Source organism: Puma concolor, chromosome E3, assembly GCF_028749965.1.
Source record: "Puma concolor isolate L17-30 chromosome E3, mPumCon1.1.hap2, whole genome shotgun sequence".
Taxonomy (NCBI): Eukaryota; Metazoa; Chordata; class Mammalia; order Carnivora; family Felidae; genus Puma; species Puma concolor.
The window spans coordinates 27,965,707-27,989,180 of NC_141682.1; the positions used below are offsets into that span (position 1 = coordinate 27,965,707).

General features: G+C 40.6%; 1 protein-coding gene and 1 long non-coding RNA gene across 6 annotated transcripts in view; one reads left to right on the forward strand and one right to left on the reverse strand.

Moving 5' to 3' along the window:
* The window catches only part of LOC147573087 (uncharacterized), a 476,171-nt gene that overhangs the window by 112,875 nt on the left and 339,822 nt on the right, over positions 1 to 23,474 (reverse strand). The window lies entirely within an intron of this gene.
* Positions 1 to 23,474, forward strand: part of SMG1 (SMG1 nonsense mediated mRNA decay associated PI3K related kinase) — a 140,451-nt gene that overhangs the window by 31,969 nt on the left and 85,008 nt on the right. For 2 of the 5 annotated variants that reach the window (XM_025916636.2, XM_086692958.1), the window contains exon 1: positions 4,973 to 5,109. The exons of 2 other annotated variants lie outside the window; for them this stretch is intronic. In XM_025916636.2, the coding sequence (XP_025772421.2) occupies positions 5,018 to 5,109 (92 nt within the window). In that variant the 5' untranslated portion in view covers positions 4,973 to 5,017. Of the gene's footprint in view, positions 1 to 4,966; positions 5,110 to 23,474 lie in introns of those variants that run through there. One more of the 5 variants, XM_086692959.1, reaches the window with a different exon arrangement.

Sequence of the window (23,474 nt, forward strand, 5' to 3'; positions counted from 1 at the left end):
TTTTCCTCCAGTGGTTTAGAATTGTTTTTATAGCAGCACCTGGCTGGCTCAGGTGGTTAAGTGTCTGACTCTTGATCTCAGCTCAGGTCATGATCTCTCAGTTCATGGGATCGAGCCCAACATAAGGCTCTGTGCTGACAGTAGGGAGCCTGCTTGAAGTTCTCCCTCCCCCTCCCCCAAAATAAATAAATAAACTTAAAAAAAAAACTTGAAATGCTTAAAATTTCCCATAAAAAAAAGAAAATTGTTTTTTATAGCTCACATATGCTGGGAGGCAAGGTTGGGTGTAGGGGGACACCAATAACTTTGTCAGGGCTCGAAAGTGGTGTTTCTTAGTCTTGGTTGCACATTAGAATCCCCTGCGGTAGCCTCAAAAAAAGAAAAAATACTGAGTCCTGGGGACCCTCGGGTGGCTCAGTTGGTAGAGCATACAACTCTTGATCTGAAGGTTGTGAATTTGAGCCCCACATCGGGCACAGAGATTAATTTAAAAAAATACTGATGCCTGGGCTGACACTGAGAGATTCTAATTTAATTGGTCCAGGGTGCAGCCTAGGTGTGGGGAGTTTACTATGAAGACAAAATTGATACCCACCATTAGGATCTTGTTCCAGGTATGAGCTGCCGTAGGGTGTTTGCAGTGTAGGAGAAATCAGCTTTTACAGACTCTTATAGGCTCATAGTTTTTATCTTAAGAAGTATAGGAAGCCATTAATGGATTTTAAGTAGGATGGTGAAATGATCTGATTTTTATTTAAAAAGAAAATCACTGGAGGGGGCACCTGGATGGCTCAGTTGGTTAAGCATCTGACCCTTGATTTCGGTTCAGGTTGGGATCTCATAGTTCGTGAGATTGAGCCCAGAGTCCAAGCCTGCTTGGGATTCTCTCTTCCTCTGTCTTTGCCCCTCCCTTGCTCTCTCTCGCATGAGTGTGTTCTCTCTCTCTCTCAAAATAAATAAACCAAAAAAAAAAAAAAAAAAATCGCTGGAACACCTGGCTGGCTCAGTTGGTAGAGCATGCGACTCCTGATCTTGGGGTTGTAAGTTCAGGCCCCATGTCGTGTGTAGGGATTACTTAAAAATGAAATCTTAGGGGCGCCTGGGTGGCGCAGTCGGTTAAGCGTCTGACTTCAGCCAGGTCACGATCTCGCGGTCCATGAGTTCGAGCCCCGCGTCAGGCTCTGGGCTGATGGCTCAGAGCCTGGAGCCTGTTTCTGATTCTGTGTCTCCCTCTCTCTCTGCCCCTCCCCCGTTCATGCTCTGTCTCTCTCTGTCCCAAAAATAAATAAAAAACGTTGAAAAAAAATTAAAAAAAAAAAAAAAAGAAATCTTAAAGAAAGAAAGAAAGAAACCACTTTAGCTGCAGCATGGGAAATTTCCTGAAGATAGATTCCCAGAAGAGGAATTACTGGGGGAAAGGTATTAACAATTTTATTTATTTTTTTTTTTAATTTTTTTTCAACGTTTATTTATTTTTTGGGACAGAGAGAGACAGAGCATGAACGGGGGAGGGGCAGAGAGAGAGGGAGACATAGAATCAGAAACAGGCTCCAGGCTCTGAGCCATCAACCCAGAGCCTGACGCGGGGCTCGAACTCACGGACCGCGAGATCGTGACCTAGCTGAAGTCAGACGCTTAACCGACTGCGCCACCCAGGCGCCCCACAATTTTAAATCTTTGTATACATACTCTTAAATTGCTTTCCAGGAAGTTGCTGCCCAATGACACTTACCCCGACCGTCTGTGTCCTCACACCACCCCTTTGCCAACACTGAGTGCTTTTGAAGGTTAATTATTTCTATAGGAGAAGTACAAAAAAAAAATGACAAACAAGAAGCAGTTGATGGAGCGACTGGGGCAACCTAGGACAGCTACTTCCTTTTTTCTCCTTCTTCATTGATCAAATATTATCCACATAGCCATGTGCCTCAGAGAAGTTGTAGAAATCAGTAGATCTGATTTCTAGCTAACATTTATTGATTGTTAACTGTGCGGCAGGCACCGTGCCAAGCCCTTTACATGTGAGATTTCAATTAATTCTCTCAATAGTCTTAGGAAGTCAGTACTATTATCTCTATTTTAGAGATGAGACACTGGGGCACTGTGACAGTCAGGACCTTGTTGATACTCCCTCAGTTTCAAGCAGAGGAGTTGGAATCTGAACCCAGAGCCCATCCTCGAATTACTCTGCTGTTGTTCTGTAATTTGAAAAGTTTAAAGGGCCCTGACATTTTTCCTAGGGGTCTAAGGTTCTAGTTATTGTGCTGCAAATCATTTTGGAATCTAACATAATTTGGTTACTGTACCGTTGTTACAATAAACTATTTAAGGAAGTAAAAATGATTAATTGGCCCCATCAGCCATTTGCTCATGGATCGGAGGGGAGGAGAGCACTAACTCACCTGGAGCATAAAAAGTACAAGAACTGGGGGCACGTGGGTGGCTCAGTCGGTAAGCGTCCGACTTCAGCTCAGGTCAGGATCTCACCGTTCATGAGCTCGAGCCCCGCATCGGGCTCTGTACTGACAACTCAGAGCCTGCAGCCTGCTTCAGATTCTGTGTCTCCCTCTCTCTCTGCTCCTCCCCCACTCACACTTTGTCTCTCTCTCAAAAATAAATAAACATTAAAAAAAATTTAAAAAAAAGTACAAGAACTGAGGAAAGCAGGTCCAAGGAAACTCAGAACTTACAATTAAGAAAAGGCTTTGGGAGAGGGGCCTTTCTGGTCAGATTGATAGGTCTGGAGAGAGAGGAAATTGAGCAAAAATAACTATTTCAGTCATTTCTAAGAATAGATGTATCTTTCTGACTCCTACTCCTGGAGTTCCTTTAGGACAGAGATGGAGTCTTGATTACTGTCCTGACCCCAAATACCTAGTTAGTAGATGCTCAATAAATTTTGCTGAATGTTGAACGAAAGAATAAATCAGAATTAGGCTGTATACTATTCAAAAGTCATATGAGGACAATGTATTCATTATTGCTTATGTAATTAAACAGTAATTACAAACAAATAGAACCCAAATACCTTGTGGCAAGAATAATAGTCTCCCAGAGACGACCATACTGAGTGAGGGGACCATAATCTTGGGACCTTATTGAAGAGGGACTTTTTCTCTCAGGAGAATAGGAAAGAGGGAAGGATAAACAGGGAAGAAAGGACACCTCTCATAGGGCCTCTTATTCCAAACAGGTAGAACACTGCATCATATCCTCTTGTCAGCAAGAGGGAGGTAGGCTGGTATGGGCAAATTTTGGGATGGAGTGTGTATCTGAGCTATATCCCTCTTGATGTAGGTCTTGTTCATTTTTTTTTTTTTTTTTTAACACACTTCGTGACCTTGGCTTGGGTCTGACCTAGTGGGAATTTCTGTGTTGAGTCAAATATCAGCCCCAGTTCCGAGGTTCAGAGGTTTCTCCCTCCCTTCCTCCCTTCCTCCCCTCCTTCCTTCCTTCTTCCTCTCTCTCTCTCTCTCTCTCTCTCTCTGTCTTTCAAATTTAGTTATTTTGAGAGAGAGAGAGCACACATGCACGGGGTGGAGGGGGGAGTGGGGGGGCAGAGGCAGAAGGTAAGAGAGAATCCCAATGAATTTTCCATCTTTTAGAGCTGGCAGGATCATACCTTAGTGAGGGGTTGGTGGGCATAAGCAAGGAGCCCAAGGTTGAGGAGGTGTGGGTGTGGAAATACCTAAGTCTTATGACCTTCAAGAACTTTAGGTAACCATTTTTAATTACACAGGTAGTATGTAAAAACCGACTTCTTGCAACATAAAATAGGCTAAGACCCTCTGTGTAAATGTGAAGACCCTTTTGACTACCGTCCCCAAAGGTAATTCCCCTGTAACCTGTTTGATGTGCATCTTGTTCGGCTTTTTTCTATGCATCTGCACCCACAGCATGTGTCAGATGCTTTCGTGAAATCTCTCCGGGGGGACTGTGGGCAGGGGAAAGTGCTCAGGTGTGTAACCCTCTCCCTACCAGCCAGGTTTTTCTGGTGGGGAAGGTGGGCAAGTGTTACACAGTGAGAGGATTTGAAAGCACAGTTCACATTGCAGGGGACAGGCATTGCGGGGGGGGGGGGGGGGGGGGAAGGGGATTCCCTTTTCTCCCTCTACTTAGTTTAGTTTTTTACACCGGGAAGAGATGGTCAAGGTGAAAGGACTCCATGGGCACATTTCCGGAGGGGGCTGGGTAGGGGACTATCCACCCGCTCTTTATTTTTACTTTTTACCGAATAGGGTGGGGAAAGTGCGCCCACGTGAGCCTAAGGGCACGCCCGCCAGTGTGTGCGTGTGCGCGCGCGGAGACACCCCGGGTCCTTGATTGGATGCCTGTTTACACCTGACTGCCCAGCCCTCGGGGGGTCTAACGCTTTCTGGAGAGTGTTTGGGAGGGTGTGTGTTTGAGGGTGGTGGCGGAGATTCCCCTCTCCCATGATCCCCCGCGGCGGGGCTGGGACCTTGGCACGGTCCGCAGGGAGTGGAAGCTAGCCCGGAGCGCGGGAGGGCGATCCGCTCGCTGCGCCCGCCCGGCTCCGCCCCCTGTAGCCGGCCCCGCCCCTCTCTCCTGGCCCGGCGGGCGCCGACACCGCCCCTCGCTCCCAGCATGCCGTGCGGCAGCGGCGGCGCGGCGGGCGGAGCCGGGAGGCGGGGAAGCCGTGGCTGTGTGAGCGTGAGCAGCCGCCGCCACCGCCTCCTCCTCGTCGTCCTCTTCCTCCTGGGTCCCGGCGTCGCGGGCCGCGCTCGGCCCTGGAAGAAACGTCGCCTCCCCTTCCTCCGCCTCCCCCTCGCGGCGTTGCTCCCGCCTCCTCGTCCTGCGCTGCGGGCTCAGGCGGAACCCGGAACGGCCGTCCGCCTCCCCCGCCCTCCGCCGCCTCCTCCTCCTCCTCCTCCTCCTTCTTCTCTTCGGCTTCCTCCTCAACCCCAGGCGGGAGCGGAGTGTCGGCGGCGGTCGGTTCGGGCGGCGACTCGCGCTTCTTTGGGCGGCGGCGCTTGGCCATGTCGTGTCGGGGAAGGTAATGAGCCGCAGAGCCCCGGGGTCTCGGCTGAGCAGCAGCGGCGGCGGCGGCGGCACCAAGTACCCACGGAGCTGGAATGACTGGCAACCCAGGTGGGTGAGCCGGCGCCTAGCCCGCCGCCCCGACCCCGGGCCCCGCCTCGGGCGGGCCGAGGCCTAGGGCCATCCGGCTGGGAGGCGCGGCCTAGGCCCTCCACCCCCCAGGAACCGAGCGCGGCTTCCTGGGTCCCCTCCCGCCCCTGCTCGGGGAGGAAGGCCGCTGGGAGGCGAGGCCTAAATGTCTCCTTGCCACTGCATTTCAGCCCCAGGGCTGGAGCTGAGACCAGAGCGCCCAACGAAGGCACTGGCCTAGGAGTTGGGTCAAGGAGGGTGAAGAAAGGGGCATGGTGGTGGTGGGGGACTCTGGTTACCACCCACCAAGTTGGAATTGGAGTTGGGAATCCTGGGAGTCCAGGACCCTCTGTGTTACCCACTCACTCCCTTGGTCCCTTACACTCTCAGCACCCACGTAAAAGAGCTTCTTAACTGTGATTCTCTTCAGTGAGCCCCCCACGTGTTAATATTTCAAAAAACAAAACCCCCAAACACTCCAAGGCTTTATTGTGACTTTAGGCAGGGCAGTTGTGGGGCATGAAATGAGATTGTGACTTTGTTAATGAGGCTGACCCACCCCGGTCCTGGGAAATGAAGTTTTCCCCAAGTGCAGGGGCAGTTACCCTGGTGGAGAGCAATTCATACTTGGACTGTTGAGCAGGCACTAAGAGGAGTAGAGAATTTTATCTTGCATGGAGGGCATTTGATCTCAGACTGCTTTGGGGCCTTTTTGGAATTGAACATATTAGGAGCATCACCTTTTTACATATATATACAGTTTTTGTGTCTTTCTGATTAATCACGAGGCACTTGTGCCTAATTTAGGTGTGAGTGCCTAAAAGAACTCCCTCCATGTATATAAGGTTTTAGGGTTAGTTGATTCATGGAGTTTTCATACTTTGAAGTGCACTTGAATTATGATTGTCCTGAAACTGGCGAAATAAGTGTTAAGACACTTGGGATGACTTCCTTCCTACTGGTTATATGTAACTTCAGTAGTGCTGGATATAATAATTTGTTCAGATGTTAGAATGTAACATTTTAAGAGGATGGAAAAGTCTTTTGGATGAGGGGTGGTACACCTCTTACTCTGTTTAATATATCTTCCCAAACCCTGTGTCTGTTGAGAACATTTGTGTGTAAGAGTTAATGCCTGACTCTTGAATTGAGATGTTAAATAGTTTTAAAAAATTGAAAAGTACAGCTTTACTTGTCCTTTACCACTTAGGGTTTGTGAGTGCTTTAAGTACTATCAACTGACTAGTTTAAGTAAATTGATAGTAATTAAATTATCTGTAATTGACATTCTTAGTTTTGTACTTTCATTGAAATGTGTGAAGTAGTTTTTGTTTTCGAATCTAGTAAATTAGATGGTTAAATGAGCTTGAATTTGACATTTGACAGCCTTAGATGGTAGATTTCCCATTATTTTTCAGTATTGTGGTCAGTATATGTAAAGTATAAAAAAGCATCCCTTTAGAGGACTAAATAAAGTGCTCACAAATAGTCCTAGAGCTTTTGGAAAAGAATAACTTGTAACTTTTAATTCTAAATAAATGGAGAAGCAGAGTTGCAGCCACCTGCTGGGGTCACTTGACTGCATTTGACAGATATGAGGCAGAATGGGTTATATATTTATGGAATATGTATGTGGGTTATTAATATTGTCCATCTTCTTTTATGTGTTCTGTTTCATGGCTGTGGTGTGCTTGTTGGGGGGACGGTGTTAGCTTTCTGTGAAGCTAGGCTCTGTAACCAAGTCTCAGAACTTTATGCCTAGGTAGAGGATACTGTGAGATGTAGTTGGTTACACAGAGTAACAGTTGGTTAGGATGTTGGAAATACCTAACTTTTTTTGTAGAAGAGGGAACAGAGAAGGACAGACAGTACCCCATAGCAGAACTTGATTTATCTGTGGGGTTGCCATAGTTGTTTTGTTAAAAAGTAAAGAACCTTGTTTGCCAATCATAAATTTTCATAAGTTTGTGGTGGGTTATTCTGTCTCCTCTTCAGAAAGGTGACAGATTCCAGTTAACTGACAAATGGAACTTCATCTTCCTCTTTGTTTAAATGGAGATTTATTTTTCTAAACATCTTCAAATGTAGGCAGATTCCTTATGGTTCATGTGAATTATTTTGGTTTTTTAAAAAATTATTTGTCTTTCTATACCATTACTTGTCTGATTTTGTTTTTCTTAGATTTAGACTTTTGAACAAGTGGGATTTAAAACAATTCTTGGGGTGCCTGGGTGGCTCAGTCAGTTGAGCGTCTGACTTCGGTTCAGGTCAGGTTCAGGTCGTGATCTCGCGGTCGTGAGTTGGAACCCCGTGTGGGGCTCTGTGCTAACAGCTCAGAGCCTGGAGCCTGCTTCAGATTCTGTGTCTCCCTCTCTTTCTCCCCTTCCTTTTCACGCTCTTGTCTGTCTGTCTGTCTCTGTCTCTCAAAAATAAAGGGTAAAAAAAAAAAAAAAGCAATTCTTGTTGGTTTCTTTTCGTGTTAGTTTGTCAGTCTGGAAACTGACTGTTGAGTCAGTCATGGCCACACGTGATACTTCGCACATACTGACAGGAAGTGTTACAGGTGGCTGAATAGACTAGTGTCATATGGCAACAGAACAAGCCCATCTTTGCTAGAAGCATACCTTTAGCAGAAAGCATTCATATAGCACTGGTTGATAGTCTTCCTCTTCATTCACTCTAGTGTCAATTAAGATTTATGAATGATTAGGCAAATGAGTAGTTTTATCATTGCCACTAGCCAAAGTATGTCCTTTTCTTGACTTTGTTTTGGAATATGATCTTCCAGTTGTACCAATCAAGATAGAGATCAGAATGACTTGTTTTAAAAATTAAATGTATAATTATTATACACTTTAATACTCCAAAATGGCATGACTAATTTGACATTGGAGTCAAAGATCAGTTCAAACAAGAGGAAGCATTCAGGTAAAGAGAAAACAAGATTTTGCTTCTGTACTTTGGAATCTTAGGACTTTAACAGATTTACAATGGGTATCTTACAGTGCCCAAACTTGTCATCTTTCTACAATTCTCTAACGATGAAACTGTATCTTAAAAATAGCTTCCATTTTTGGTAGAATGTAGACAGATTAAAGTTCTCAAAAGTACAAACACTTTTATCCTCCATTGTCACAGACCAAAAAATAGGAAGAGTGCTGTGAAGATAGAAAAGTCAGAAACTGGTATGTCTGGCATTGTGAGAAGCTGGATTTTTGAAACCAGAGTTGTCTATTTGTTGTTGTTGTTGTTTTTAATGTTTATTTATTAAGAGGTGGCACAAGCAAGGGTCAGAGAGGGAAACAAGATCCAAAGCAGGTTCTGTGCTGATAGCACAGATCCCCGTGTGGGGCTTGAGCTCATCAACCAGGAGATCATGAGTTGAAGTCTGATGCTTAACTGACTGAGCCACCCAGGTGGTTCTGTCTGTTTAGCTTTTTATGAGTCTGTATACTATTTGATGTCCATAGGTACATGATATAGTGAAATACATAAAGGAAAAATTAAGTGGAGTTACGTATTTTATAACTAAAGATAGAGCTTTAGTTTAATAGAATGTAACGATTACCATTTCTGTACTGCAGATTTTCGAGTACGCTATGGAGGTTTATCAGATAACTGTGTATGGGTGTTTAATTTGTGGGGAGAGTTTGTTTTTTCCATTATAAAATAAACCATATGCTTTATGAAACATTGGCAGTTATGTCTTTAAATTGAACCTCTTTTACCTCTTCTGTTTTGGTTCCTTTCTAGTTGAGAGTATAACTGGAGCGCATGTTAGTAGCAGGAGATTATGTAATATTCGAATTCAATGAAAATATTTGCTTTTAGGAAATATTGATCCTTTAGGGATTTTTATGACTGATAGAGCCACTATCTTTAAGGAGGTTATAGGTTAATATGGGAGAAAAGACTTTGAAATGGTGAAGTATTATATGGTTATGAAGTGGTATATAATTTTTGATTTAATTATTTTTATGTGTAATTAATAGCGTTTAAAACCTGGAGAGTCAGGATGTAAAGCTATACAGATGAATAGGGGGCAGTGGGGCCGTGAAATTGATTTGTACTATTTTGACAGTAATTGGGGAGGGGTCTCAAAAAAGAAAGTAAAATAAGCAAGTGGTCCTTGGTAAAATATTTCCAGTTTGATGAGAAGGATGGGGTACTTTTGAGTGATACAGATGAGATATAGCTCAAGAGCTATATTGGAGCTGTATGGTGGGCCTTGAATCAGTACCTTACAGAGACTGCTAAGGACCTGAATATTTTGTTTATAAATCATTATTTAAATTCATACAGAAGTATTCAGCCCACTATGTGGGAATTTCCATAAGCAAAAGCCCCTCATGTGTTTTCTGGTGTTGATTGAGTATGATCACTACAGTGATACTTTTTATCTACTCACACTTCAGTTTAGGTTAGGACACTTACATGGAATGTTCATACACAGAAAATGGAGTGTGGTCTGTGGTGTCTTTTGTGAACAGTTAATTCTCACAATCTTTTTTTTTTTCTCCCCTGTATTCTTTACACTGTTCCTTTTATTCTGGTGACTTACTCATTCCAGAACTGCAAACCTGTATCTCCTACTCTCCTTCACCCATTTTGCCTATTTCCCCCACCCTGCTCCCCTTTGGCAACCATCAGTTTGTTACCTGTATTTATGGGTCTGTTTCTGCTTTTTGTTTGTTGGTTTATCTGAATTCTCACAACTTTTAGATTTGAGATTTCTTGCCTTCACTGCCTGGCATATAGTAGACACTTGCTTACTTGCCTTTCTTCTTCTAATCACCTAAAATAAATCCCTGGGGCTCTTTTCAGTGGCCCTTGCTTTATGGATTCACACAAGTAGTCATTTGTTTGGTGTCTCTTCTTATTTTGGTTACCTGTCTTTGGCTTTTGAAAGTTTTTTCAGAACCCATTTTATTTTGGGGACTACAAAATAAAACATCCCCTTTTGTGTAGAGGCGGAACAGTAAAGATTACAGACATTTTTTGGTTTAATTTCCATGTGAAATACTCAAACTTATTACATTTTATTTTTTTAATGTAGAGTGTAACCTATTCTTATTGAGACGTTTGTATTTTTATAGTGTTAGTTTTCCTCCACTTGTATTAGTTGATTGTACTTTTTTTGAATACTTTTTTATACTGGACTGTGTTACTTTTTTTAGATGAAATTTACTTATGTATAGATCTTATGTTCAGTGAATTTTGACAAAATGTATATACCTGGGTAACCATGACCCCACTTAGGATACAGATAAGCATTGACTTTTCAGATGGATTACACTCCTCCCTGCCCCTCAAAACAAAACACAACACATACACACAAACAAAAAACACCACACTGGCAGAGTGTATGGGTAGATCTTGCCTTAAAATTTGCTGTAGAAAGGAAATCTTTGAATATTCTTAGGACTTATTACCAATTTATAGTTTCTGTGGATTGGTAATCTTGTCATGTTCTTTTCTGTTCTTTTTCTTTTGCTATAAACATATTTTCTTGGGATATCTAAAGATCCTATGTAAAAACAGGTGGAGGCTCCCTTGTTAACTTTTTTAGGCATCTTAGGACACATGAGAGCTCTTCTTCTTGGTTGAGTTTAGTCCTATCAGCTACAGGTTCATGGACTTTTCTCTGCCATCTTGATACCTATTGTTGCTTTCTTTTTCATGCTTTTCCCCAGTCTAAACCTTGTACTTCCTTTAACCCCCCTACCTGGCTACCTCTGCCCTCTGTGATCCCTCTTCTGTTGCAACAGGTCTACAGTGAAAGCTAACTGCTTATCACTTCAGTGATTGATCTCTTAAGTCCTTGAGGGCTGAGCCTGTCTTTTTCTCCCCTTTCTGTGTCTTACTTGCCCTAAAGCACTCCTGAAGTTCATTTCTGCCTTAGGGCCTTTGCATGTACTGTTCTTCCTGTGTAGCTACTGCATAGATTGCTCTTCTCAGAGTACGGTGACCTGGATGCCCTTCTGTTGTCCCAGCCTAAATGTCACCCCCTCATTGAGAAGAAGCAGCTTTCTCTGACATTTCATCTGGGGTTTTCTTCATAGCACTTAACAACTATCTGAAAGTTTCATGTGTGTCTTCCTCCAAAAAACAGCCTTCATATGTGCATGCGTTTTGTATAATGGTTTGACCTCTGCATCCCTTCTTACCTGCTAGTGCATCAGTTAATAGTATACACTCTAGAGGCGCCTGGCTGGCTCAGTTGGTAGAGCATGCAACTCTTGATCTCAGCATCGTGAGTTCAAGCCCTACGTTGAGTGTAGAGCTTATTTAAAAAAAAAAAAAAAAAGTATACACTCTATATTTGAGTGTTCTTCCTCAAGTAAATACATGAAAATGAAATTCTGCAAGTTTGTTTTTGTGTTTAGTGTTAACTCTAGCTTACAACACAGAAGCTATGAGAGGCATTTTGAAGGGAACTGTTCCTGGTACAGCAGCCTGGTTAGCCTGAGGCAGCAGTAAATTAAGCTGATTGAACGGGTTTAAAGAGACAGTGTTCTAGTAGACTGAGATGGCCAGATTTTTTACAGAAGGAAGAATATGTTCATTTAAGAAAGAATATGAATATCCATCTTGAAAAAATACCTTGCTCACATATTTGAAGTTCTTTTACAGGGGCATCAGGGTGGCTCAGTCAGCTAAGTGTCTGACTTCGGCTCAAGGTTTGTGGGTTCGAGCCCGGTGTCGGGCTCTGTGCTGATGACTTCAGATTCTCTTTCCCTTTCTTTCTCTGCCCCCCCCCCCCCCCCCATAGTGGTCGCGTGTGTGTGCGTCTCTCTCTCTCTCTCTCTCTCTCTGTCTCTCAAAAATAAACATTAAAAAATATTAAAAAAAAAAGTTCTTTTACTCCTTGACATTTTATCCTGTATCTATTGTATCTATTTGGACATTATTTAAACAATCTGATCACTGAAAAGTTAAGCACTGGGTTCTGCCTTCTGGCATTCCAGTAGAATACCTGAGTCCTTGTGTGCCTGCTGATTGGGGAATGACTGAAATCAAAATTTTCCAGAATCGGGTACCTGGCTGGCTCAGTCAGTAGAGCATATGACTCTTGATCTCGGGGTCCTGAGTTCGACCCCCCACTTTGGTATAGAGCTTACGTAAAAAAAAATTTTTTTCCCCCAGAATCAACAGATTTCCCAACATGGTAAATTACTTCTTTCATATTAATTTTCACACCCTTTCAAAGAAGGGAATTGTATTCTTGTTGGAAATCATTTTTTTGGAGCTTAATTTGCTATTCATATTACATAGTATGTTTAGGATCTCATGTTTATTATTTAAAAACCTCTTAAAGGCTTTTTGTGTTCATTTAAAAGACGTTTTTTCAGAGAGGTTTCTGGTGTCAGAATTAATTATTTTTTTTCTTTTTTGGTATGGAACTACCTCAGTTATGTTATTTTTTGTTTACAAGAAGCACTACTTTAAACACATTTTTTTAAATGTTTATTTTGAGAGAGGGAGAGAGCGTTTGGGAACGCAAGCAGGGGAGGGGCAGAGAGAGGGAAAGATAGAATCTCAAGCAGGCTCTGTGCTGTCGGTCAGCACAGTTTGACTGGTCAGATGGAGCTTAACTGATGGAGCCACTCAGCGCCCCCCCCCCACTACATTTTTCCCTTATACGTTATTTTAGCATCTTAAGGAACCTCAGGAGTGCTCTTATGGTTCACAAGAAAATTGTTAATGGCTCTGCAGTGGCCTGCGATAATTATGTACTCATGTATTTGTCTGCAAGTTTTCAACAAATATTCTTTTGGGGCACCTGGGTGGCTCTGGTAAGTGTCCAACTCTTGATTGCGGCTTAGGTCGTAATATTGAAGTTTGTGAGTTCGAGGCCCTGTGTTGGGCTCTGTGCTGACAGTGCAGAACCTGCTTGGCATTCTCTCTCTCCCTTTTCCACCCCTCCCCTGTGCAAGCACGTGCTTTCTCACTCTCTCTCAAAATAAACTTAAAAAAAATTTTTTTAATTAAAAAATGTTGTTTAACTTAGTATTTATTAGATCTTTATTTTTGGTAGCATCCAAAATACTTAATACCTTTCCTGTTGAATAGGGAGAAGCCTCCACTAATATATATACTGACAAATATTCATTTTTTCCTCCATGTATAATAGCATTGGCACCATTTTTTTTTTTTTTTTTTTTTACTGAAGCTCTTTGAATTTAATTTTTCCTTTTTATTTGACTTTGTTCATTGAAAATTTGTTTTTACTACCTTCTCTTTAGCGTTTTAATCTTTATTTATTTATTGAGAGTGAGAGACCATGTGTGCCTGTGGGGGAGGGGCAAAGGGAGAGGGAGAGAGAATCCAGTGGGCTCAATGACCAGCTTGGAGCCCAAGCTCGATTTGGGAAACCTTGAGATCATGACCTGAACCCACATCAAGAGTTGGATACTTAACTGACTGAGCCACCCAGTTGCCCCTAATACCTGATTTGAAAAGATAGGTGTGTTTATGTGTGTGTGTGTGTGTGTGTTTGAACAAATTTTAAATGCGATCTTGGCATATTTAGTTCTTTGAAGCAACCCATGAACAACTCTTGGTGTTCAGCCTCTTGAAGGTTTCCCTAGTTTATATTCCTGATAATATGACCGCTGGAATTCCTCATCTGAAGTGTAATGCTTTATTTTCAGACTCCTTGTTTTGATTGGACATTCAGATTCATTCAGATTCATTGCCCTAATGACAAGATTCTATGCTGGCTTTCTGAGATTTGCCAGAATTCAGACAGAAGAACCTATTAATTTTAGGAAAGATGTCAAATTTTTGTCCTCTATAGAATGGGACTCTGATTAGGTTAGATTCTGATTAAAAAATCCCAAAGATGATAACCAGTATCACATTTGGTGCAGTTAAATTAATATATATATTCAATTGAAAACATCCTGGATTTTCTGTCCTCAAAAGATCGCTTTTCTTGCCTGTCCTATTCTTTGGGTACACATGAAGAAAAATGAAAATGTAGCAGGTTTCCCAACAACAGGATTATGAAACTTGAGATCCAGTGTTTCTTCTTCAGTCAGGTTTAAAGGACCCTACCTGGGCATCCAGCTGCCTCAGTCGGTAGAGCATGAGCCTCTTGATCTCAGGGTTGAGTTCGAGCCACACGTTAAGGGTAGAGTTTACTTTAAAAAAAAAAAAAAAAGGAATCTACTGTAAGATACATTTTGTATTGGGGTGCCTGGGTGGCTCAGTGGGTTGAGCATCCGACTTTGGCTCAGGTCATGATCTCACAGTTTGTGGGTTTCAAGCAGGCTCTGCGCGGGGCTTGAACTCACGAACTGTGAGATCATGACCTGAGCTGAAATCAAGAGTCAGGAGGCTTTAACCTACTGAGCCACCCAGGTGTCCCAGGAAGCTTTTGTTTAAGTGGCCTGTCTTGTGGAATTACTGTAATACTAGTATTCCGTTTTTACTGTTCTTATTAGGATATAAAAATTACACCAGTAGTGCTGTTTTCCCCACTTTGAGTTCATTTAAAAATCTGGTTTCTGTCTTAGTGTAATTGCATTGGAGAAGTTAGAAATAGAACTAGGGTGTTTTATGTTCCTCTCTCAGGTGTATTTATTTTTAAGAATATGTGCATTTTTAGTATTGATCCTTCACAAATATTTATCTTAGGAGAGGCTGGTGTCATGAAAATAACAGTGGACTAAAAATGGGTAGACAAAAGTCCTTTGTACTGACACTACCCAGCTGTTGCCCTGAAGAGGTAATTCTTGCCTTCCCTAAGATGTAGGGTTGTGAAGGTTAAAGTCTGGAAAATTACTTTCAAAATTATTGAAGTGCTACACAAATGCTGTTTATGTTGCCATGTCTGATTCAAATCTGGAATTTTAAAGATCCTCCTTTTTTACCTCTTCCTCAGAAAGTTTCAGGATTCACTACACACTTGCACACACGCACTAGTTCAGTTTTCTCTTCTAGTACTTTGTATGCATGTGTGTAGTCATTCTAAGAATTTCATAAGGAGTATTTTATGAAATAACACTTTATTTCATAAAATAAATATGGGATTTATTTTCTATTTACGTGGGAATGGGATATATGAATGGGAGCACATATCATTGTTAAATTTCTATTAGATGTGGCATATATGATGTTTGATATTATTTATATGAAATATTGTGATATATAACTGATATCTATTAAATTGGTGGTTATGCAGTTAATTGCTCTTCAGTATAATAGTGGTTCTCTTGCTACATTTTTTAGTATGCTGCCATAATCTAAGCCTATGTCAAGTTGGCTAATGAGGAATTTGACTATGAATCTGCATAATTGTCTGTTTTTTCTCTGTGTCTTACTATTCGCACTTTAAGAACTTGATACCTGTTAAAATTATGAGCCAGGGGAAAAAAATCTCCTCTTTGTAACTATTTGCATAAATTAGAGGGCAGGTGCCAATGGAATTAAATAAAGAAAGGTAGATTAAAAGGTAGTTTGTACCTTGCCTAACTTTTATTATACAGCTGGAATTTGAAGAACTAATTCTTTAAGAACACCAGTTGAATGCTGCATTGCTCTCCCTTTCTCCCACCATCTAGTATTAATTTTTTTTTTTTACGTTTATTTATTTATTTTGGGTGAGCGGTGGGCGGTGTCGGGGATAACAGAGAAAGAGGGAGAATCCCAAGCAGGGATTGAACTCATGAAAATGTGAGATTGTGACCTGAGCCAAAATCAAGAGATGCTTAACTGACTGAGCCACCCAGGCATTGCAGGTATTAATGCTTTGTTTATTTATTTATTAAAAACTTTTTTTGATTATTTTTGAGAGAGAAAGAGACATAGTACGAGCAGGGGAGTGGCAGAGAGAGAGAGAGAGAGAGAGAGAGAGAGACAGACAAACGGAATCTGAAACAGGCTCCAGGCTCTGAGCTGTCAGCATAGAGCCAATGCGAAGCTTGAACCCACTAACTGTGAGATAATGACCTGAGCCAAAGTCAGAAGCTTACCAAATGAGCCACCCAGGCCCCTGGTTAATGTTTTAAAGGGGGTAGGGAGGATGGATCGTGGAATCATGGCAAGGATATATTCTGCCAGTGTAACAGTTTGGAGTATATTAAAAAAATAAATAAACCACATGTACCTTCTAAACAAAGATAGGAATAAATTTTATATCATTGTGAGACATATACATTATTATGCTATCCTGAGTTTTTACTATTTTAAATTATGGTGCGATAAATTTACTTAAAATGAGTAAATGCATCTTCTACAGAACTTCATATTTAGAAACATTGATTTTTCTCCTTTGTTGTAAAAGGGAATTATGAAAGTTTCTTATTTTAAAAACACTTAAACCGATTAATGTGTGTCTAGTGTAAAATCTAATGAGAAAAAGTTGCTTAAGTGATCATTTTGAACTGTTTCATAGTTTTCTTAAACTTAAGACTAAATAGTTTTCTTTTTTAAGATCTTATATTTTTTTGAGTAATCTCTACACCCTGTGTGGGGCTCAAACCCACAACCCAGAGGTAGAGTGGCACATTCCACCAGCTGAGCCATCCAGGTGCCCCAAGGCTAAATACTTTTAAATACCTCAATATATTTCTTGCTACTACTGAGCACAGTGGGAGCATTGTTTCCTAGCACTTGATTGCTGCTTCTACTATGTTTCCGTAACTACCACAACTGTCTTCCTTTAATAAATTTTCCTATAGTTAGAAGAATAGTGTGATTATTCTGAAAAGTATCTTTCTTTCCCAGCTACTTGATTTAGGGGACTATATATTTTTTTTTTTTTTAATTTTTTTTTTCAACATTTATTTTTGGGACAGAGAGAGACAGAGCATGAACGGGGGAGGGGCAGAGAGAGAGGGAGACACAGAATCGGAAACAGGCTCCAGGCTCCGAGCCATCAGCCCAGAGCCCGACGCGGGGCTCGAACTCACGGACCGCAAGATCGTGACCTGGCTGAAGTCGGACGCTTAACCGACTGCGCCACCCAGGCGCCCCAGGGGACTATATTTTTTGAGATTTGTCTATCGAATCTTTTTATTTATATTCAAGGATAGGAAGTAGTTATTTCAAGATCGCCTCTAAAGCAGAAGTCCCAGTACTTAAGTAGAGAGTTTATCGTACATATTTACCCCTGATTACACGTAGTATGTTTCTTTACTGTTGCACCCCAGGATATCTCAGGAGATCGGTCTTGTAGGTGTTATTGGAGATGTTGAGAGGAATCAGAGTCCATTTAAAATTTGCTACTTGTATTGGGGTGCCTGACTGGCCCAGTCTGTAGAGCTTCCTACTCCTCATCTCAGGGGCATGGGTTCAAGCCCCCACATTGGGCATGGAGCCCTACTAAAAAAATCTACTTCTTGTCTTCGTATAATGTTGGTAAAGTTAGACATAGAACCAAGGTGTTTTAAATTCTCTTATAAGTTTTTTTTTTTTTTTTTTATGTACATTTATGTTTTAAGAGGGTTGGGGCAGGGGTCATGTGTATAATTTGAGAATGCTCTAAAAGTATTTCTGTTAATAACTTCCTCTTTGTTAAGAATCACGGGTGTGGAATATGAAACTCAGTAAGTGCCTTTTCCATATTTACCATCATATTTAAGATATGTTACTTACTAAGGGGTACATGGAATATTGCTCTTCTGATACTCTAAAACCTTGACTGTGCCCAAGATTTGTAGGGTGTATCATACCATTAGGCAGTAGTGCCTAACTTGGTAATAGTTTTTTTTAACTATGTCTAAATTGCATAACATTTTCTTAATGTGTTACAAGTAATTTTTGGCAACCACATCATTTTTCTTGACCAGTGTCACCTGTAAAAAAAAAAAAAGGTGGTAATGATGTTTATCTTTTACACAGTACATTTATTTTTAAAAGACACCACAGTGCTTTTTAGAATTATCTTTAAAGGGAAAATTTTAAATATGTAGTTGTTGGAGAATCTCACAAGCATGTCAATCCCTTGATGGGATGTGCTTGAATCTTTTAGCTAGAGGAATTTTATCTGAATAACTCTATAGTCAGTATTTGCCTATTTTCAGGACTTTTTAAAGATGGTCGCACACATTTTTATATTAATAAAACACTGCCTTTTTCTTGATTGTAGAGTCCCATTCTGGTTTCCAGACTCTTCCTTTTAGGATTTCTATAGTATTTAACACTTAGTGATTCTTCTCTAACCTTCTCTATCTTAATGGGCTATATGTTTGGCATTTAACTGGAGAGCCCTGGGGGTGTGGGTGAAGAGGTGGACATGTTTCTTTGTAGACTTTCAGTTTTTTTGTCCTTCCTCTGCTAGGGAGGTCATGGAGTGAGAGATTTCCTTTCAATGTTGGCAATTTCCCAGGCTGAATGGGATGTTTCTAAAGTACTTCCAGGACTTGCTGACAAAAGGGGAAGATAAGCGATACAAATGGGAGCTGAAGCAGGGTTTCTTCTTAAGGCAGTCAGCCAGCGTTGGTTAAAAATAAAGGCCAAGAGAAAGTGAGTTAAATTAACTTGGTGCGTTAGATTCATGAGCCTTTAGGTGAGCTATTATTTAGCATAAACAAAGTTATTTCTGTTAAATACTGAACCCTAAATTCACATTTGTATTGGAGGTTCAAAGCGTACCAGATTTTATAACTGCCACTATTCTTTAATACCTGGTTAGGTATGAATTTATGCCAGATGAGGTAAAGAACCTTAGAATACTTAAATTAGCAGTGGATTTCTCATGTTTTTGTCTCAGCCGATGATTTTCTGATTTTATCAGCCTTAGTGGTTTGACTCTTTAATTTTTTCCTGCTTTCTCAGTGGTCAGTTAATAAGAATTTAGCCACAATTCTGAATGGTATCAAAATGGGTAGACACTAAAATATTAAGAATTTATGGTGCATTTCCTTCCTTCCTTCCTTCCTTCCTTCCTTCCTTCCTTCCTTCCTTCCTTCCTTGTGCATTTCATTCTTAAAAAAATAGAGTGCTGTAGGGACTATCTCAGGTATTTCTCAGGCATTGATAAAGAATGAAATTGCTATTTTGTTAGAAATTTAGAAACTTTTTTTTTTAACTAATGTAGGTAACATTTGTCTTTTACTGATATAAATGCTATTGTTTCTTTCTGTACCTTGGCTAGGTTAATCCTTTCTGAGCTCTAAGTTCCTGTTCTTAGACCTGATTAATTAATTCAGACACTAACAGTCTTTGGTTTCTTTGGAAAGCACAGTGACTTAAAGCTGGTGCCATATTTTGCTTTTCCATTTAGATTGGCTAAATATGGGTAGGCAATATAAGACCTGAAATACTAAAGTATTAAGAATAAATCAACAGTCTTTTCCTTATCTTTTGTGCCTTCACTGTAAAGAACTGTTGCCTTTAAAGTCCGATTTATTGGGGTGATTGGGTGGCTCAGTCGGTTAAGCATCTGATTCTTGGTTTTCAGCTCAGGTCTTGATCTCATGGGTCATGGGTTGGAGCCTCACGTCTGGCTCTGGGCTGACAGTGTGGATCCTACTTGGGATTTATCTCTTTCTCTTCCGTGCCCTTCCCCCACTTGTGCACTCACTCTCTCTCAAACAACAAAAAATAATAATAAATCAATGTTAAAATAAAGGCAGATTTGGGGCACCTGGGTGGCTCAGTTGGTTAAGCATCCGACTTTGGCAGGTCCTGGTCTCACTGTTCGTGGGTTCGAGCCCTGTGTTGGGCTCTATGCTGACAGAGCCTGGAGACTGCTTTGGATTCTGTCTCCCTCTTTCTCTGTCCCTCCTTCCACTTGTGCTCTCTCTCTCTCTCCCTCTCAAAAATAGAATAACACATTAAAAAAATTTTTTTTTAAATAAAAAAATAAAGTCAGATTTATTGAGGTGCCTGGGTGGCTCAGTCGGTTGAACGTCCAACTCTTGATTTCAGCTCAAGTCATGATCATAGGGTCGTGATATTGAGCCCCACATTAGGCTCTGCGCTGAGTTTGGAGCCTGCATAAGATTTTCTCTCTCCCTCTGCCCCATCCCCTGCTTGTGTACTTTCTTTGTTTCAAAAAAAAAAAAAAAAAGATTTATTGAGGTACAATTTACAAGCTGTATAGTTCTTTGAGTTTTGATAAATACATGTAATATTGTAAACGTGTCCACCATAGTTAAGCTATAGAATCGTTCCATCATCCTGCAACATTTCCTTGTGCCCTTGTCAGGCCTGCTTTCTGTCCTTGCTAACTAACCTCTGGTCTGTTTCTTCTTATAATTTTATCTTTTCAGGAATGCCATATATTTTTTTAAAAGATTTTTTAAATTATTATTATTATTCTTAAGTCATCTCTACACACAACGTGGTGCTCAAATTCACAACCCTAAGATCAAGAGTTGCATGGTTCAGTGACTGAGCCAGCCAGGTACCCCAAGAATGTCATAAATTTAAAAAAAAATTGTGGTAAAATGGACATAAAGTTTACCATTTTACAGTCCAGTGTGCTGAGTACAGTTGACCTAACACCCCTACACACACACACACACACACACACACGCACACACATGAAAATCTGCATATAACTTCCCTGAAACTTAACTACTAATAGGCAGCTGTTGACTGAAAGCCTCATAATAACATAGTCAATTAACATATCTTGTGTGTTTTGTGTATTACTGTATTCTTACAATAAAATAAGCTAGGGAAAAGAAAATATTAAAATCATAAGGAAGGCATTTATAGTACTGTACTGTATGTATTGAAAAAAAATCCACATGTAAGTGGACTGGTGCAGTTCAAACCCGTGTTGTTCAAGAGCCAACTGTACATTCATGATACTGTGCAACGATCACTACTGTCTAGTTCCAGAACTTTTCATCACCCCAAACAGAACCCCGGTACCCTTTAAGCAGTCACTTCCCATTCTGCCCTCCTCTTAGCTCCTCGCAACCACATATCTACTTTGTGGATTTGCCTAGTCTGGATATTTTATATAAATGTAATCATACAACATGTAGCCTTTTGTTCTGGCCTCTTAGCATAATGTTTCAGGGTTCATCAGTGTTGTGGTAGGTGTCAGTACTTCATTCCTTTTTATGGAATCTTTCTTTTTTTGTAAGTTTATTTATTTTGAGAGAGAGTGAGCAGGGAAAGGGCAGAGAGAGAGGGAGGTAGAGAATCCCAAGCAGGTCAGCATGGAGCTGGATGAAGGCCTCAGTCCTGTGACCCGTGAGATCGTGACCTGAGCTGAAATCAAGAGTCAGATGCTTAACCCTCTGAGCCACCCAGTCGCTCCCTTTTTATGGAATCTTATGTGGAATTTATAATCCTCCACTGTCTGCATATACTGTGGGTTGGTTTTTTTTTTTTATGTTTATTTTTGAAAGAGAGGCAGAGCGCTACTGGGAGAGGGGCGCTTAACCACTGAGCCACCCAGGCACCCCTATACCATGTTTTTTAAATCCATTCATTGTTTGAAGGACTTTTGGGTTTCTACCTTCCTTTAGGTTATTGTGAATAGTGTTGTGGTGAACATTCATGTACAAGTTTTTGTGAGAAGATCTGTTTTCAGCTCTTAGGGTATATGTCTAAGAGTGGATTTGTTGGGTCAAAAGGTAATTTTTTGTTTAACTTCTTGAGGAATTGCCAAATTGTTTTCTAAAGTGGTTATACCATTTTACATTCCCATCATTTATGTATGAGGGCTCCATTTTTTCAGTATGTTTGCAACACGAGTTATTTATTTTTTTAAATTATGGTTAGCCTAGTGGGTGTGATTTCTTAATTGTGGTTTTGACTTACATTTTCTTAATCACTAATGATGTTGAGCAATTTTTCATGTGCTTTTTGGCTATCTTTATCTTTGGAAAAATACAGTTATTCAAAATTTTAGCCCATTTAAAAATTGGATTGTTTGTGTTGTTTAGTTATAAGAATTTTTTATATATTTTGTTATAGTATATATATTTTTAATGTTTATTCTTAAGAGAGAGACCACGAGCAGGGAAAGGCAGAGAGAGAGAGGGAGACACAGAATCTGAAGCAGGCTTCAGGCTTTGAGCTGTCAGCACAGAGCCCAACACAGGGCTCAAACCCACAAACTGTGATATCATGACCTGATCTGAAGTTGGACGCTCAACCAACTGAGCCACTGAACCACCCCAAGAATTTTTTATGTATTTTGGATATTAGACTTTGATGAGATACATGATGGCAAACAATTTTGCTAATTTTGTGAGTTGTCTTTTCACTCTCTTGATAGTGTCCTTTGATGTGACAAAAATAAATAAGGTGTTAAAAGTGCATATTAAGTAGGTAAAAAAATTCAGAATTCATTTACCTATATGGCTGAAGCAAGCCCGAATCTATTTTTGGTGGCTTTTTGTGTTTATAAGTTTCTCTTAAGATCATATGCATAGATCAGATTTTAGTTATGGAAGTTTAACTTAAGATATAAATTTTTACTTAATTTAAATAATTGTAATGGAGTTTGAACCAAGGTATTCATCTAGTCTGTACTCCTGTGCCGCAACCACTATATTTTTCTCTTTTCCCTATGAAAGTTTGTGGTATAAGTACCCTCTGCTCACATCTCAAACAAGTGAGCAAATTGAAGCTAGTATATAACTACTAAGTGCAAACTAATGTGGTGCACACTTTGAGAGTTTGAAGAGGGAGTTGAATATTGGGATTGTTTCTGAAATCACAGAGCATTTTATACTCCTAATGGGAACTTCTACTGACTTTACAGTTCTTTTCTTTCTAGATTATAAATTCTTACAGGGTTGGAACCATCTTAGTTTGCCTTTTAGAGTCATTAGCTCTTAGTTAATGCTCTTATACTAAATGATCAAGAAAATACTGATTTTAATAGAATGCTCTGGAGAGGAAGTATGGGTTGAAGAAAAGTTAGTGTTGGTTTAGGTTAGGGAACTGTATTCCACGGTTGAGAGAAGGGCCTCAGTTATGACAATAAGCAATTGTTTAGTCAACAGGTAATTTATATGCCATCTAGGCAGTGGGAGTATATGATAGGCAACACGGACAGTCCCCTGCCCTTCTGGTATTTTCAGTCTCCTGGCAGAATACATTTAAATACACTTCTCAAAAGGAACTATTAGGTTCTCTGGTAGCACTTATATAGCAGGGACTATTAGCCAGACTTAGGGGAATCAGAAACTTTTCAAAGTAAAGCTGAAGCTTGGAGGATAAAGATAAATTGGTTAGTGTCACCAAGGGGTGAGGACAAAGCTGTTCCAGGCAGACTGGCTGAGCAAGGTGATTTTTTTTTTTTTCCCTCTGGCTGTGAAAGATTAGGATGGATGGACATGGAGTATAAAAGGGGTGGTTGGTAGAGATATAGCTAAAAAGGGAAGTAAGGTACATAGGATAAGGGCAGTGAGAAGATATCAGAT